The sequence below is a fragment of the Trifolium pratense genome, linkage group LG2 (genome assembly GCF_020283565.1).
Source record: "Trifolium pratense cultivar HEN17-A07 linkage group LG2, ARS_RC_1.1, whole genome shotgun sequence".
Classification (NCBI taxonomy): Eukaryota; Viridiplantae; Streptophyta; class Magnoliopsida; order Fabales; family Fabaceae; genus Trifolium; species Trifolium pratense.
Window position 1 is genome coordinate 28,119,219 of NC_060060.1, and position 16,541 is coordinate 28,135,759.

The following is a 16,541-nucleotide window of genomic DNA, read 5'->3' on the forward strand; positions in this document are numbered from 1 at the left end:
AAATGACGAGCCTTCATTCCTTTCTTGTTCCTCACCAAATCACCAAATGAATTGGAAATGAATCCAAACTATCTCAAAAGAAATAAATTTCACGTTCAACCATTTATAATTACTCATCCAAACTCGAGTCGAAAAAGAGCAATTAAAAAATAAATGTTGAACGTCTTCGTCCTCCCAAAAGCAAAAAAGCACAACACATTTCGCGCGGATTAACAATGATACTCTTGCTTGGCAAGGCCATACTTGTTGGTAATCTAGCTAATAATAATCTCCAACCAAAAATACTTGCCTTTGATGGTACATCGTTCATCCATAAATTTTGTAACGTACTCACAACATTATCGTTTAAAACCATTGAGTCGTCTTGATTTTGAAGGAAGATGTATGCTGAATGCACCGAGAAAATGCCGGACGAATATGGAATCCATCTTCTTCTATCTTCCTTATCCTTCACTGGATGCACATTTGCCAACAACTCAAACAAACTCGCTACTGCTACTTCTTCTACAGGGAGCAATTCGGCAGGCAAAAGTAAATTCCATGACCATCTACCTTCATTCCATGTGCCCATATCCTCAATCATAGCAAGTGGCCTCAACGTTGAATTATACAGGGAAGGAAAAAGAATCTTCAAAGGAGTTGGTCCCAACCATTTTTCATTCCAAAACTAATACTATTCCCTTTACCCAAGACATTGCTTATGTTATGGCTGAACCAACAATTGTTCATCTCTCCCCCAACCTTCATGAGATCACGCCACCAGATTGATTGGCCACTTACTAAAATTTTCTCAGTGGACAGAAAGTTAGCAGTCATAGAACCATACCTATGGACAAGTAAATCCGACCACAAGGTATTTGCTTCACATAAACCTCTTCATTTCCATTTGCTAAGTAAGGCTAGGTAACCATGTAATTGAGATATCCGAATTCATGTATCATATTTTACTCATTTTTACATATTTGTTACCTCAAAAACTTAAATGAAATACAAGTACAAATGTATCCATAGGGTATGGAATACATAGGGTATGGAATACAAGTACAAATGTTGTTTATCCACGCAGATATGAGAATGGGTACGAGTAATTTTTTAAATTGCGGGTACGAGGATTGGTACTCATACCCTACACATTGTCATCTCTAAATCAATTAAAACATTGGGCCTCAATTTGCCAAACCAATTTCAAAGTGTGGATATCGTTTTAAATTGGGTTTTTTTTCTTAATTGGTGCGGCACGGTCTTTTTATAAAATAGATTTGGACAAGTAAAATTGGATATGATTTGGGAAAATTGTTTTTTAGGCCCTTATATTACTTTCAGGCCCCCCACCTTGACCATTTTGCCTTGAAACCAGTTCGGAAATTGTAATACGAATTTGTCTAAGTTCGTATCCTAACTACCGAAAGAACATGACATACAGAACATGCTATAATTACAGGAGTAAGGTACGTTCGGATCCTAAGTTACGAATTTGTCTAAGTTCGTATCCTAACTATGATTATTCAACACTACTACTAGTTTTAAATTAGGATTTTGAATCCGGCAAAAATGTAAGCACCTCTTTGAAACACTCCTTAATAAATCTTTTGTGATAATCCAAAGAAAATTGTTCCAAACCCAAGTCTTTCTCGAGCAATCTAAGAACTGCATTAACCAACGTGTTCTGTGTTCTTATGCGTAAAACACCAAACTTTTTGGATTTCGGAATATAGGATCCAAAGTGTCCTGGTCAAAAATTTGGGTATTTTGGTATTTTTTGGGGGGGGGGGGGGGGTGAGAGCAACTAAGGAGGCCTAAAAAGCAAATTTGATGATTTGGACCCCCAGGCATAAAAAGCATTGACATTTGACACAAAGTGGTGAGAGAGAGATTGATTCCCAAATCAAGCATTCAATTCAATTGAATTCCAATAAGAAAGATGAAAGCAGAGACGGTTACAATTGTGTTGGTGAACCTAGCTGGGATAATGGAAAAAGCAGACGAGTCATTACTTCCAGGTGTTTACAAAGAAGTTGGCGCTGCTCTACACACTGATCCAACAGGACTCGGTTCACTCACTCTTTTCCGATCCATCGTTCAATCTTCTTGTTACCCAATTGCAGCGTACCTTGCCACTCGTCATAATCGAGCTCATGTTATTGCTCTCGGTGCTTTTCTTTGGGCTGCCGCTACTTTCCTTGTTGCCTTCTCCTCCACTTTCTTTCAGGTTACCCTTCCTTTTTATATTGTTTAATGTTTATTCCTAATATTATACAACTGATTGAATTCAGTTTGAACTTTCAAGTCACTTGTATTTTTAGGTAGCAGTTTCGCGCGGATTAAATGGGATTGGTCTTGCACTTGTAACTCCTGCAATTCAGTCCCTAGTTGCAGACTCAACTGATGATAACAATCGTGGCATGGCTTTTGGATGGCTTCAACTAACTGGAAATCTTGGTTCTGTTGTTGGTGGCCTATTCTCAGTTATCATAGCTCCAATAACAGTTTTTGGTGTTGCTGGTTGGAGAATTTCATTTCATGTTGTTGGATTAATAAGCATTATAGTTGGTACTTTAGTTTACATTTTCGCTAAAGATCCACATTTCCAAGATAAGGGTAAAATTGCAAAGGATACCAATCATGTTCAAAAAGAAACATTTTGCTCTGGTGTAAGAGATTTGATTCAGGAAGCCAAGTCGGTTTCTAGGATTTCAACTTTTCAGATAATTGTTGCACAGGGTGTCACTGGCTCCTTTCCTTGGTCGGCTTTATCGTTTGCACCCATGTGGTTAGAGCTTATCGGCTTCTCCCATCAGAAAACTGCTTTCCTCATAGCTTTGTTTGTGGTTTCTAGTTCTGTTGGGGGTTTGTTTGGAGGTAAGATGGGGGATATCCTTTCCAGGATTCTTCCAAATTCTGGGAGGATAATCCTAGCACAGATAAGCTCTGGATCTGCAATCCCTCTGGCGGCGATTCTTTTGTTGGGTTTACCAGATGATCCATCTACAGCATTGTCACATGGTTTGATGCTCATCATTTTGGGGCTCTTTATATCTTGGAATGGTCCTGCCACAAATAAGTATGTATTTCAAAGTAATAAACTTTTTATCTGTTCCGTCGATCATTTTTCCAATTCATTATCCTTAATTTGTTTAGTAGTTGCCATGAACATATTTGAAATACTTTTTTCACCTTCCAAGTTTTATTTAGATGATTAATAACTGAGATTATATATCTATGAAGCACCGACACTCACACAATACTGACACGTCGACACCGGTAATAATTTGAGAAAATAGAATAATTCTAAGTAACCACGTATGTTGGTGTCATGTCGGTGTTGGACACTGATACGTGTCAGACACAGTAAATGCCTTCAATGTGTAAAATGCCTTCAATGTTAGGTGTCGGTGATACATAGTAATATATTGATCAATGCTTGTTGCAATACATAGGCAATCCCTTATTATGGAACACTTGTAATTACCAATGCGTAGTCTTTGCAAGGCTTGTGTTGAAAGGGACTTATAGAACTCTGTATATATGTTCCTTCAATTAGCTCTTTTTACACATTCATTTTATTCAATAGTTTTTGTTCACTTGGTGGCTTTGTACAAACAATTATGTGTGTGCGTATGACAGATAAAGTTGACTGGGACATCTCTTTCTGGTTGTAATAAAGCTTCTTCTAGTTATATGTTTCTGCATAATTTAGATTGACAACTGTTTGGACATTAGTCCCATTTTCGCAGAGATAGTTCCAGAGAGGTCCCGAACAAGTGTATACGCGTTGGACCGGTCATTCGAGTCTATACTATCATCATTTGCTCCTCCTGCAGTTGGGATTTTGGCGCAACATGTTTACGGGTATAAGCCTATTCCTGAAGGATCTAGCATGTCTCAAGAGATTTTAACAGACAGAGAGAATGCTGCATCATTGGCAAAGTCTCTTTACACAGCAATAGGAATTCCAATGGCTCTATGCTGTTTAATCTACTCATTTATTTATAAGACCTATCCGAGAGACAGGGAACGAGCTAGGATGGAGGTTTTAATAGAATCAGAGATGCAACATATTGAATCGGATGGCTTAGTCGTGGATAAGCCCGATGAGTTGTCTATTGGTGATTATGATGGTGATGATGTTGATCTTGACGATGAAGAGAATATATTGCTGCAGAGGCAGTTGACATTATGCAACTTAGGTGAATAGTTAATTCAAAAGTTTATAGAGAAGAGAAAGAAGTTTCAGGTTTTCTCAGTGGTGGAGAATTTGAGCAATATTGGGAATCAACCGAACATGAATAGAAATAGAACAATCTTTACACACCTTCATAGTTTTATCTTTAACTAAGCTGGAAGAAATGTTTTTGCTATATGCAATTTAATTATTATGTACACTGTAATACATATAGGATAGGATGATAATGAATGTAAATTTACATGGTCTGGCTAATTGTGTGCACTGTAAGTCTGTAATACATATTGGTATGTTCTGCAAACAAATAAATTTAGGTTAGGGGAGATGCATGTAAAGCCAAAGAAAACTACAGACTTTGACCATGATTTATTATAGAATTTTTGTACATAAACTAGATAATTTTGAACTTGATCTCTGGTCACAATCTAGTCACAATACAGAATAGGCCTTGCCAACTATTTGAATATGTTGCAAATAATACAAATATGAAGTTAGCGAATTTTGGTTTATCTTCTATAATAGTATATATTTTTCGATTACCCCGAAGTGTGAAAATTTTGTCATTTTAATCTCTCATTTCATTGCTACATTGTCAATTTGGAGTCACTTGCAAAATATATTAAAAATTGTCTTCTTACATCAACTTTGTGATTCTGATATTGCTAGTTAAGGCAGATGGTCATGGAGTTATACTTGTTGATAACATGATACGAATTCGGTAAGCCTATAAGCATTCAAACCCAGGCGGATTCTAACGTGGGTCAGTGAAACATGTCTCTCTTAGATGAACGAATTATGTGACTATGCTTTAGGATCTATCACTTGTTGGTTGGATTCTCCTTTGTTTATTTTTGACGGTTTGAAGAGGAACAAACTAGGCATGCCTAGTTTTAGATTTTGCTCTTCTTAATGGAGTTTTGGTTTGATCCCCTCCATTTGTGTTTATTCTTTAATCCTTTATTAATATATTTTCGGTGGCTAGCTCTCAGCTTAGTTCAGTTGGTATTGGTAGGGACATCAACAAAAATAGTTACTGTATTTAACATGTTATCTTACGTGTAGATCTTCAATATCAGATTCATTAACATTTTCTTGGTTCGAAATAGTTAACTACAAAAAAGGGATGTTACACTCGACCTCCAGTTTCTCTGTTTTCAAACACTTCTCCTATCCTACTCTCTGAATTTGTTGCTGCTATTGTTTTTTTGTTGAAATAGGTTTGGTAAAAATGGCGGAGATTGTTTAGAGATAGTTTCTTTAATGAAAATAAGAATGGGTTATTTACAGAGGATGGTGATATGTTTAAGGTTTCTCTAACTCTAAATTTTTGCTCTGTTTTGCCTTTTTCTCTCCTTCATTATTTCGGTTCTGCCTCTTCTTTCTAGCCTCCTCCTTACTCTGAAATTTTAGTCTTATTTATACTCAAAAATTAGGTTAAGAGATCTTTGATGATATTAATATGTTTCGTTGCTATTTTCATGAGTATAGATTGTTTTGTTTTGTTCTAATCTATAACCGGTTTAGTACTTATTTTATACTTCTTTACTTCTTTTTGAAACAAAAAAGAACTATAAAAGTAAAAAAATTGTGTTTGATCTTACTTCTCTCTTTATTTTCTATTTTTTACAATTACTTTATTTCTCTTATTATGTTAAGGAGAAGTAGGGTTAGGGATGAGAAAAAAATCAAACCCGAGAGACTCACCTGAACCCAAACTCAAGTCAACGGACGAAACCCGATTTGACTGGGTTTGGGTTTAGTTTCGGGTGACACCCGATAATATGGGTGTGAGTTTGGTATCAGTCAAACTCACACCTGAAACTCATACACCCACCCGAAAATTTTTATAATTACTTAATTATCCCCCTTAGTCTCCCTTAATTTCCTTGGAAGACCTTAATTTTAGTTGTAATTTATTTTTTTGAAAGTCTATGTTGTAATTTCTTGAAAGTCTATGTTTGAATTTCCTTGGAAGACCTTTAGTTGTAATTTAATTCAAAGTCTATGTTGGAATTTAATTTTTTGAATTTGCAAATTATTTTCAAATGTGCTGCGGGTTTGGGTGGAAAAAACCCGAACTCAATGGGTGTGAGCGTGGATGTTGTTTTGCCACCCGAACAGTCTTTGGGTTTGGGTTTGGGTGATGATTTCGGGTGTAGGTTTGGTAAGTGTCAAACCTGCACCCATGGACGCCCGTTGACATCCCTAAATAGAGTCAAACACAATTTTCTACTTCTCTATTTCTTTTAAGAAAGAGAAGTAGAAAATAAGTAGGTTAAACGGATACAAAGAATAGCCAAAAAAACTTAAGTGCATTATTAGGTTTTTTTTAAGCAACTACACAATACATTTTTTTAAGGAGTGCATTTTCTTTCTAAGAGCATCTCCAATGGTGCACCTATCACAAATGTATTTTGTGGGTTCCATTAGAGCCACATCACTTTGAAGCAACTCAGTCATTTTTTACTCCAACGGTGCAACCCTTAAAAACTCGTATTAGACCCCACCATTTTACCTCATATATTTATATTTTACTTCTATTTATTTAAAACAAAGAAAAACAATATTGTTTTATTGCCAAAGATAGACAACACTGTGTAGCTTCAGCATGCAACCAAGTTACAGCTGGCGAAACTCATTTCATGTCAAAATAATGAATAGCGAGAATGAATTCTCTCAATTTATTTTCCTCAATTTCCTCATTTTCTTCAATGTCTACATTTTAATTCACCTTTTTTCTTTTTTTCTTTTCTCTCTTTTCACAAATCAATGGCTCAAAACTAATTGAGAGATATCTTCTCCTCGTGAATAACTATTTTTTCTTATAACATGTGGCAAAAACAATTCAAAATCACCTCCAACGGAGGTGCTCTAAGCAACTCCCGAATACATTAATAGTTTTTTTTTTACATTAATAGTTAGAAAAGTTAAAAGTTATTATTATAAAAAAAAAAATAAATAATAATAATAAAAAGGTATTGCGCAGGATTTGTTCATAGTTCCGAATAAGGAGTGGCAAAGAATATTGTTTTGACTGTAAAGATGATTTGTTGGGGCTATAGTTGCGCACCGGGAAACAACAACACACCCACATACTTACTCTACTCGATCAGTAGTAGCGCCACCTCTGCTGATTTTGTGGGATCCAAATCTGACATTTTCGTCCTTACACCCAAAACCAAAACCCTGCGTAACAAATTCATATTCATCCACACACATACACTTTCTTTTTTCATCTCTCTCTCTCTCCCAAATAAAAACAAAACAAATTCAATTCAATATTGCTTGTTACTCAAACACTAGCACACACACACTACTACTCAATACTGACACTTCCTATTCTCTTGCTATCAAATCGCACACTGTCACTCTCTCTCTCTCTTGCTTGTTACCTTATTTTGAATCGATCAAATATCATCAACCCACACAACAACAGAATCATCATCATGAACAACAACAGCAACAGCAACAGAAAAGATAATGAACTTGTTGGAAAAAGAACAAGGTTCATCATGAACAACAACAACAACAACGGGGTTTCTGATGATGATATCACTGTTCCATCATTACTCCATCAACAACAACAATCATCTCTCATGTCGTCTCATCAGGTTCAACAGCAGCAGCAGCATCAATCTTCTCCTTTTAACCCTCAACCTCAAGGAGGGTTTCCTATTTGGGGTGATGAAACAATGATCAACAATAACAACAGTAACAATAACTGGAATCATCATGATCATCATCAATTGTCTGTTGATCTTTCTGCAATGACCATTTTGGATGAAGATCATCATCAACCTAACAACAACAACAACAACATTACTAGAATCAGAGGTAATAACAATCTTACTGACTCAATCACAAACATGAGCATGAACATGCCTCCTTTTTGGGAATCTCATGCATACAACAACAACAACAACAGCAATAACAACAACATTGTTGAAGATGAAACTGTAACAGTAACAGGAACATACCCACGTTATCAAAACATGGGTACTCCAAAATCAACTTTTGGCGTTTCACCTTCACAAGGTTTAGTCTCTGATATGAAATGGGGTATGCAAAAAGGTCACGCCTTTGGTGGAGTTTCCCAAATGGGTTCTTCCATTGATCTTGGAAACAATGTTTCTTATGGTCATGGTCAAGGACATGCTGGACTTGGACATGGACTTTGTTATGGACATGGTAGAGGTAGAGTTGTTCCGGTTCAACTTCAAAACCCATCTTTCTATTCATCTTATAACCCTTATGAACAACGTCCTACTGTGTATCCTTCACCAAGAGGATCTTCTTTTGTTATGGAAAATGATTTAGGATGGGATGTTGCAACAAATAATCCTATCATGTACACTACTCCAAATGTAAACAATGCTGCAGCAGCAGCACCACCACCACCACCTCCTTCACCACAACAACTTTATTATCCTTCTAATAGGTATTTTCAACTTCCTCAATCTCTTTATCCTACTAGACCTATTGAGGAACCTGTGGCTTTTAAATGTGATAGTAGTTTTATCTTTCAAGAGAATGACATGAAGAATGAGTGCAATAACTCATCATTGTTGGGTGGTGCTAGAAAGTATCCATACTCACAAGAGGGAGTGATTCCTCAAATTTCTCATTTTCCTTGTAAAATTGAAAACAGTAGAAATTTTGTAACTGATAACGATGATGATGATCATGATGATGATGGTTATGATGATGTACAACAAAATTTGATGAATTTTGGTACTTCTAGTTTTCCTGAGCTACAAAGTTATATGCTTCATATGGCAAAGGATCAGAATGGTGGTCGTTTTCTGCAGGGGTTGGTTGAGAAAGGGAGAGTTGAAGATATGGAAGTGGTGTTTAATGGAGTTATTGATAATGTTGTTGAGCTTATGATGGACCCTTTTGGGAATTATCTTGTGCAGAAATTGCTTGAGTTTTGTAGGGATGAACAAAGGTTGCAAATTGTTCTTATGTTGACTAAAGAACCTGGTCAGCTAGTCAGAACCTCTTTTAACACACATGGGTAATTAATATATATATTAACATTTCAATTAAACACTATTCTTGTTATCTAATGTTATTAGTTTTACTTGAATTCATTTTAGAGTGGAGAATTGATTTTGCCACCGTAATTAATCTGAATTTGAAGTTAGAATTTAGAGCTTTTATCTTCAAAATTGATTTTTAGCTTTTGAATTTATTTTACATTTCCTTCACTTTTAGGCATTTTTTTATCACAATATAACTAAGATAGGTAGAATTTTGGACTTTTATATTAAGACCTTACAATTTATTGTTTAAGTCACTTTTACATTCAACTTACTTTTAGGAAAATGAATTTTACAAAATCAATTTCATGAAAATAAATTTTTGTGACTTAACATCCAAACAAACTAATATTATTATTTTATTCTGATTTTGGAGATTTTGAAACATTGAATTGATGAAATTGCATATGTTTCAGCACAAGAGTGGTTCAGAAGCTGATTTCTACTCTCAAATCAAGGAGGCAAATTGCATTAGTGAGGTCTGCAATTCAACCTAGTTTTCTTGATCTAGTTAAGGATCTGAATGGAAATCATGTCATACAACGCTGCTTGTCATCTTGGAGTGTTCAAGATAATGAGGTATACTACTTATTTTCTCTTTTGTTTCTTTTTAACATGTGTTATTGATGATTCCTTTACACTTAATAATTGAATAATTATAATTTTATATATATGGAAATTAATATTGATATGTGCTGTAGTATGGAAATTAATATTGATATGTGCTATAGTATAATGAAACATTTCCCATGTATGTCACACTCTAGTACCTCACACTTCAACTGTTTCCAAATGTCACTAATTTTTTAATTTGTATGAGTATTACCTTTATTTATTACTAGCAGAATAGTACTTTATATCCAAAGGTTGGATACTGATTAGGAATCATATAGTAGTTTGGTACAGGTGACCCTTTTAAGTTTTTCATACAATTGTCACAATTTTTTTTTTTTAAGTATTTGAATATTTGCCAGTTTATGCTAAGATTGTTCTGTTTTATTTATTAACCAATGTGGTGGAAAATATTTACATACTGCAAAGTGACTAAGATTGTTCTTAACTAAGAAGTTTGCTGATTTTTGTTTCCTTCTATGATATATGGCAGTTTATTTTTGATGCTGCAATAAAGTTCTTACTTGATGTTGCTACTCATCAACATGGCTGCTGTGTGCTTCAACGCTGCATTGATTTCTCAAAGGGGAAAAGTTTAGAAAAGCTTGTCAAAGAAATTTGCAAATATGGCTTTTCCCTAGCTCAAGATCCATATGGGTAATTTTAATTTTTTACCTACATCTCTGTTTGTGTGTCTTCATAGCAAACTAGTCTTAATATATTAAGGTCTATCTGGATAAGCAGCTTAATTTAATATTTATAGTATAAGTTATTTTTATAACAAAAAACTCTTAAGATGTTTTCACAAGCTATCTTAGAGAGCTTATGGAAATAAAATTAGTTGAAAATAGTTTATGGATATGTTATTTTCATAAGTCATCTTAAACAGTGTCATAAATACTTATGTAAGCAGATAATTGCAGTTAAAAAGTTTGAAAACATACCATAATAGTGTTTTGCAGAAACTATAAATTTGTATGCTAGCACTTGAAGATAACACATTCAATCATTGTTTTGCAGTAACTATGTTGTTCAGTACATTATCCAGATGCAAATTCCAAGTGCCATAGCCAAACTTACTCCTCAGTTCAAAGGGAACTATGTACTCCTCTCCACACAAAAATTTAGCAGCCATGTGGTTGAAAAGTGCCTCGAATTTATTGTAGAGGCTAGAGCAAGGATTGTACAAGAATTGCTTTCTGTTCCTCAATTTGAGCGTCTGCTGCAAGACCCTTATGGCAACTATGTCGTTCAACGTGCTCTCGAATTCACCAAGGTATGTTATACTTTACACAAGCGCACGCACACACAAATCACGCTAATAATCCACTTTTTTTGAAATACTCTTTAATGGGTTGATATTCACCTCAGGATCAGATAGATTCAATAAAATGAGAGATAGATACTACTAGAACTATTTAGAACTGGAGATAACCTTAACTCCTCTTGAACACAATCTTTCGTCCGTTTATGCACACACATATACACATATATTCCGATTAAATCGAAACATCCTTTATGTGGAACATATATACTATGACACAATGTTTAATTGTTATTAGTAATTTCTGAATTGTGATGCTTCTTTTTCTTGTACCTTTTGTTCTGATACAGGGCTCTTTGCATGCATCATTGGTTGAAGCAGTTAGAGCCCACAAAATGTTGCGTACAAGCCCATATTGCAAGAGGATTTTCTCAAAAACTCAGTTTAAGAAGTGATGCTCTAACAAGACACTATTTGTTGTTGTTCCTTATTATCATTCTCCTAATTACATCCAGTTTGTTTTCTATGTGTATCTTAGCTACTATAAGCCTAGCATAAAAAAAAAAAAACCTACCTACTACTACTACTACTACTACTAGTATATGTTGTTGTGTATGTGATCTTCAGAATCTGAGCTTCCACTACAAAAAAACAGGGGAATTGTGGCGTTCAACATGAGAAAATCGTGGTGAAACGGCGTCTTCTGATTAGCCACAGTTTCTTGTAGTGTTGCCAGAATCCAGTTTGCAAATTGCCTCACATTTTCCTGTCGGAGCTAGAGCCTGAAAGTTTAGAAGACTATGTTTAGTTTTCTTAGTGCTTGTTATGTTGTTGCTGTTGCATTTTGTATTATTCAGTTGCTGCCTTATGGATGTATTGTGTGTGATACATCCATGATGGTGTTGTTATGAAACTTTGTAGATTGTGTGTACATTTTCCTGGATGTTCTCTTTGATAGATAATAAAATTAGGAGATTTTATTGATATTTTTTGCAGTATAATTAGAGTTTAAGACTGTCAATTCAACAAGAATGATCTAATCATTCATGTCATATCAAGGATTATATGCACTTATTTATTATGTGCAATAATGCCTGAGGCAATTTGGCAACATTTTGGATGGTGGAACCTGATGAGGCTCATGTGCATGCCCAAAACCATTTTGCTGCTACTGTTTCTATTTTGCAGGTTTTGAGTGGAGAGCATGCTTTCCGTTTTCATGTTGTTTTGGAGCATATGAATAGATGATTGTAAATGCATATATAGTTCTCATATTACAAACTCGCGTGTTGAGGCATTTGAGTTTATTATGAGACAAGTCAATGAGGTCACCCTTTAGTAAGAGTGGCCACATCTATTGCTAGTTTCCGGTTGTTTATTGATTATTGGTACTCCCACATGTATTAGTGACATTATTGATGATGAAAATGCTTTTTTTTTCGTCAAAAAAAATTCTGAGATCAAAATTAATTAACTGGATCAAAATTAAATGTTGAGCATATCCAAAAAAAATAACAAATCTATATATAATAAATCGATTAATTAATTCATGTGACCATGTTGTGATTCTGATTTTTCATTTGCACTAGTGTAGAGATCTAGTGTTGTCTGAATTAGACATTAAAAAAGGTTGTATAGACAGACAAACATATAAGTATATTAAACTGAAATTATTATTATTTGTTATAAAAAAAAACTGAAATTATTTAAATTTAGAAATACAATATCTTAAAAGTAAATATAATAAATGAGTTGAATATTCGATGCAAAAAAAAAAATTATAACAAATAAATAGACAATAGATATACAAATTATACCCTAATGTAAATTCAAAATATTTAGAAGTAGTTGTTGAAACCGTAAAAGATTTAATATATATTTAGAAAATTAAAGTTTTTTTTGGTACATAATATAATATAATAAAGTTAGTTAGTATCAAACTTACTAAACTATCCTAAATATTCTTAATAAAATTCCAATTTTTGATTAAAAATATACACGGATCCATTATTTGTCACTGAAACAAAAAAAATTGAATAAATAAGTTTACAAGAAATAATTAACACTATAATTCCACTTATATTTTAACAATATTATATAACAAATTTTTAAATATTTAATCTTAAATAATTTTTTTTTTATGAAGATTTTAAATAAATTTTTTACATTAATATATTGACAAACTCAAATATCGAATAAAATTCAATGGACCTGTGCGAATTAAACTAGTTCTTTAAAAAAAAAAGTACAGTCCCATTATAAATCATTCACTCAAGTAATAGTACAATGAAATTTTATAAAAGTATGTTACTATTTTATAGTACATTCATTGTCCCCTCTCTCTATTGAAAAATTCAAGTCATTGGATAGGATTTCTCTCCCCTATATGAAGCTATGGAATCATTTTAATCACACACAAAAAATCCAGACCAAAGATTTGGATGAACTTTCCATTCCCAATGTATGCTAAACTGCAAAATTTTGGTCATCAAAATCACAGCATGGCATCAACATCTTCCTCCATCGATGCTTTCTTGATCGATTTTTATTAGCTTCCATCATTCTCACCGGACTTCCATTCCATTCCGCCGGTAATCTGTTATTCATTCCCAAGCTCAACTACTACTTATAAAAACGGCTTGTGAATTTATTTTAGGTTTCAATATGGTCTCATAAGTTTAAAAAGTTTCAAGTCGTTCCTTACGTTACTAACATTATAATAAGTTAGTCCATTTAGTCAAATTTCCGTTTAAATCATCCACGTGGGTAATAGAGTCGCATACGAGGTGCGACGTGGAAGTTTAGCCTGAATTAACTCAAAATTTGACGGAAAGGACAAACTTATGCGAACATCGGTAATGTAAGAGACGAACTTAAAACTTGTAGAAGACCAATCTGAAATCTAAAATAAACGTAAGAGACCAAACATGCAATTAAGCCATAAGAAAGTAGAAACTTACATGGGAAAAGCAAATGAGTTTGAACTGCCTATGCTATCATTAGATTTATGAGAGGCAATGCTAAAGGTGTTTGCATGACCAATACATGAATGAGGACCAGATAATGTCTCTTGAGGATAATCAACTTGTCTTTCTCTTGAACTTGCTGTTAAACTTTGTAAGTAACTTATATCAGGTCTATAAAAATTTGTGTCAGTCACTTGTACACTGTCTGTGGAATGTGGAAACTCCACTTTGCTTCCACTTGTTCCTAAAAATGAATTTCTTTGCAAATTCTCCACGCACCTAGAAATGTTTCTTTCCCTTTTGAAAGCCTGAAAATTTAAAAATAAAAAAATGGTTAAACAAATTTTATTGGTATTACTTGACATGGAAGCCTTAAAGTCTAAGTGGAAGTTGTGGAACTAATTGCTATGTCCTTCACCTTCTGTGATGGTGTAGATGGCTGGCAGGGGGCTAACTCCCTTTCCTGGTGTATATGTGTATTAAGGCCATGTTTGGACAAACAGATTAATTAAGGGCTTATCATATAAGTGATCATGTATAAACTCTTCTTATAACAAAAGATAAAATAAAGTCAAACTGGTTGAAGTTTTGTTTTCATAAGCTATCATATCATCTAAATAAGCTCAAAATAACTTAAGGACATACATATCATAAGTTGTTTGCTATACTCGCCCAAATAGCCTAGCAAGTACTAATTTTATGTAGCAGATAAACTCAAATAATTCAAATCTCATCTAAAACAGTTATTAAAAGATCATTAATATCACTTTAATGGATAATTAAGAGATAAAAATGTAGGGTTAAAATGTCTAACCTCTCTAAGTGTCTCTGCTGTCTTCTTTGTGAGGTGTAGATCATTTGAAATCTTGTTTCCTAAATCAAGCTCCATTTCACTTTTCATCAAGTTTCTGAACCCATGCACTTTCATAGCTTCCTTAAAGGAAAATTGCTGAGAGGAACATTCTGATAATGAATTATTTGACATGGTTTCCATAATTCCTAAATTTAAATCACTTTTTCTATTCATGTCACACTTTCTTTCTCCTTCTCTATCAATGCAAATGTCCTTCACATATTGCTGCTGCTGATGATGATCCTCTTGAATAAAAACAACCAGCTCAGGCATATCATAGTCTATAGAATAATTTTTTCCTTTAACAAAATTATTATCAGTACAATGATCTCCATTGAACAATTTCTTTATTGGAACCTCCCTTATCACAAAATTATTACTCTTCTTATTGTTTTGACTATTTTGATCTTCACATTGGAATAAATGTGTATGTTTCTTGTTGTATACTTTTGAACTCCTCATCTTGTCAGAATTATCACTTGACACTGCATTGAAAAAGAGTGATGTTAAGTTTTTAGGTTAGAATGAGATTTGGATTCCCTGCAGCAAGAAAAACACAGGTAGTAAAATGTCTCGGCCGTTATTTTGTGATCAAATAATTTAATTTAATTATATTACACAATAGCAAAATCAAGTCTAGACGACCTCAACCGTTAATTTGAGATAGAGAACTGTACGACGCAAGTATAATGCTTAACAAGATGAAAAAGAAATTTGGTTATCTATTGACTATTGTTCAAGAGACTTCTATATACCAATAACATACAAAATTGATGAAAATGCAGGTTGAACTAAAGATAAATTATTTTATAAAAAATGGATTAGGGATCGAACCGTTGAATTCTACCGATCATGGTTCAATTGATTCAATTAAGGTTGTACGGGATGAAAATTAAATAATAATTACAAAATATTTAAAAGTAAGAGAAAATACAAAAATTCATAAAAAAATTGAATGAACCAAACCTCGTCCATCTGGTTTAATCTAATTCAGTTTAGTTCAATTAGACTATAATAAAATCTAGATTAAACCAACCGGTGAAATATATACTACCTATTAGAGAATGATAAGCAATGTATTCAAGTATTGGAAGAAAATTGAAGATCTGAGCAAAGAAAAAGAACAATTGCAAATTGAATAAATTTAACTTACATGATTCAACATAAGATTTAGGGAGATGACGAAAAATTATAGTATCTCTCATTTCAATAAAAAATATAATTCTAGTATAATGTATGAATATTTAGTACATTAATTGAAGGATTAAGAAACGGTAAAAAAACACATTCCAAATCCCAAAAGAACAACATATGCACAAAGATTTTCAAAAGCACAAAAGCAAATAATAGAATAAAACAGTTAAAAAGAGATATTTAACTTCAATTTACTACCTTATATTGATAATTCCAAAGCACAATTCAAAAGTCAAAAACTAACTCTAAATTTCTCACCTGTTTAATCTTTGAATCACTTTGTAACAACAGCTTCTAGTAAATATCTGCAAGAAAAAACGCAATTTTTTTAGGCCAATGTAGTTTCAGATAGTACAGTACCAAAATGAAAAAGAAAAAAACAGTGTACAACATTAATTGGGCAGTTCAATCTAATTAATAACCTTAA

At 33.5% G+C, this 16,541-nt stretch overlaps 3 protein-coding genes across 3 annotated transcripts; 2 read left to right on the plus strand and 1 right to left on the minus strand.

Annotated features, from left to right (window-relative positions):
• Positions 1-375: 375 nt before the first annotated feature.
• On the plus strand, positions 376-4,574 carry LOC123909023 (protein spinster homolog 3-like). Its single transcript, XM_045959794.1, has 3 exons — positions 376-2,209; positions 2,304-3,061; positions 3,721-4,574. Exons 1-3 carry the CDS (start codon positions 1,922-1,924, stop codon positions 4,193-4,195), a joined length of 1,521 nt encoding a protein of 506 aa, XP_045815750.1. The 5' UTR covers positions 376-1,921; the 3' UTR covers positions 4,196-4,574.
• A 3,055-nt stretch (positions 4,575-7,629) lies between these two features.
• LOC123904497 (pumilio homology domain family member 4-like) lies at positions 7,630-11,556 on the plus strand. Its single transcript, XM_045954156.1, has 5 exons — positions 7,630-9,200; positions 9,642-9,804; positions 10,331-10,494; positions 10,858-11,113; positions 11,452-11,556. The coding sequence occupies exons 1-5, from the start codon at positions 7,630-7,632 to the stop codon at positions 11,554-11,556; spliced, it is 2,259 nt and encodes a 752-aa protein (XP_045810112.1).
• A 1,950-nt stretch (positions 11,557-13,506) lies between these two features.
• Positions 13,507-16,394, minus strand: LOC123909865. Its single transcript, XM_045960793.1, has 4 exons — positions 16,373-16,394; positions 14,882-15,405; positions 14,062-14,375; positions 13,507-13,697 (listed from the first exon to the last, which is right to left on the minus strand). The coding sequence occupies exons 2-4, from the start codon at positions 15,380-15,382 to the stop codon at positions 13,568-13,570; spliced, it is 945 nt and encodes a 314-aa protein (XP_045816749.1). The 5' UTR covers positions 15,383-15,405; positions 16,373-16,394; the 3' UTR covers positions 13,507-13,567.
• Between the last annotated feature and the right edge of the window lie 147 nt (positions 16,395-16,541).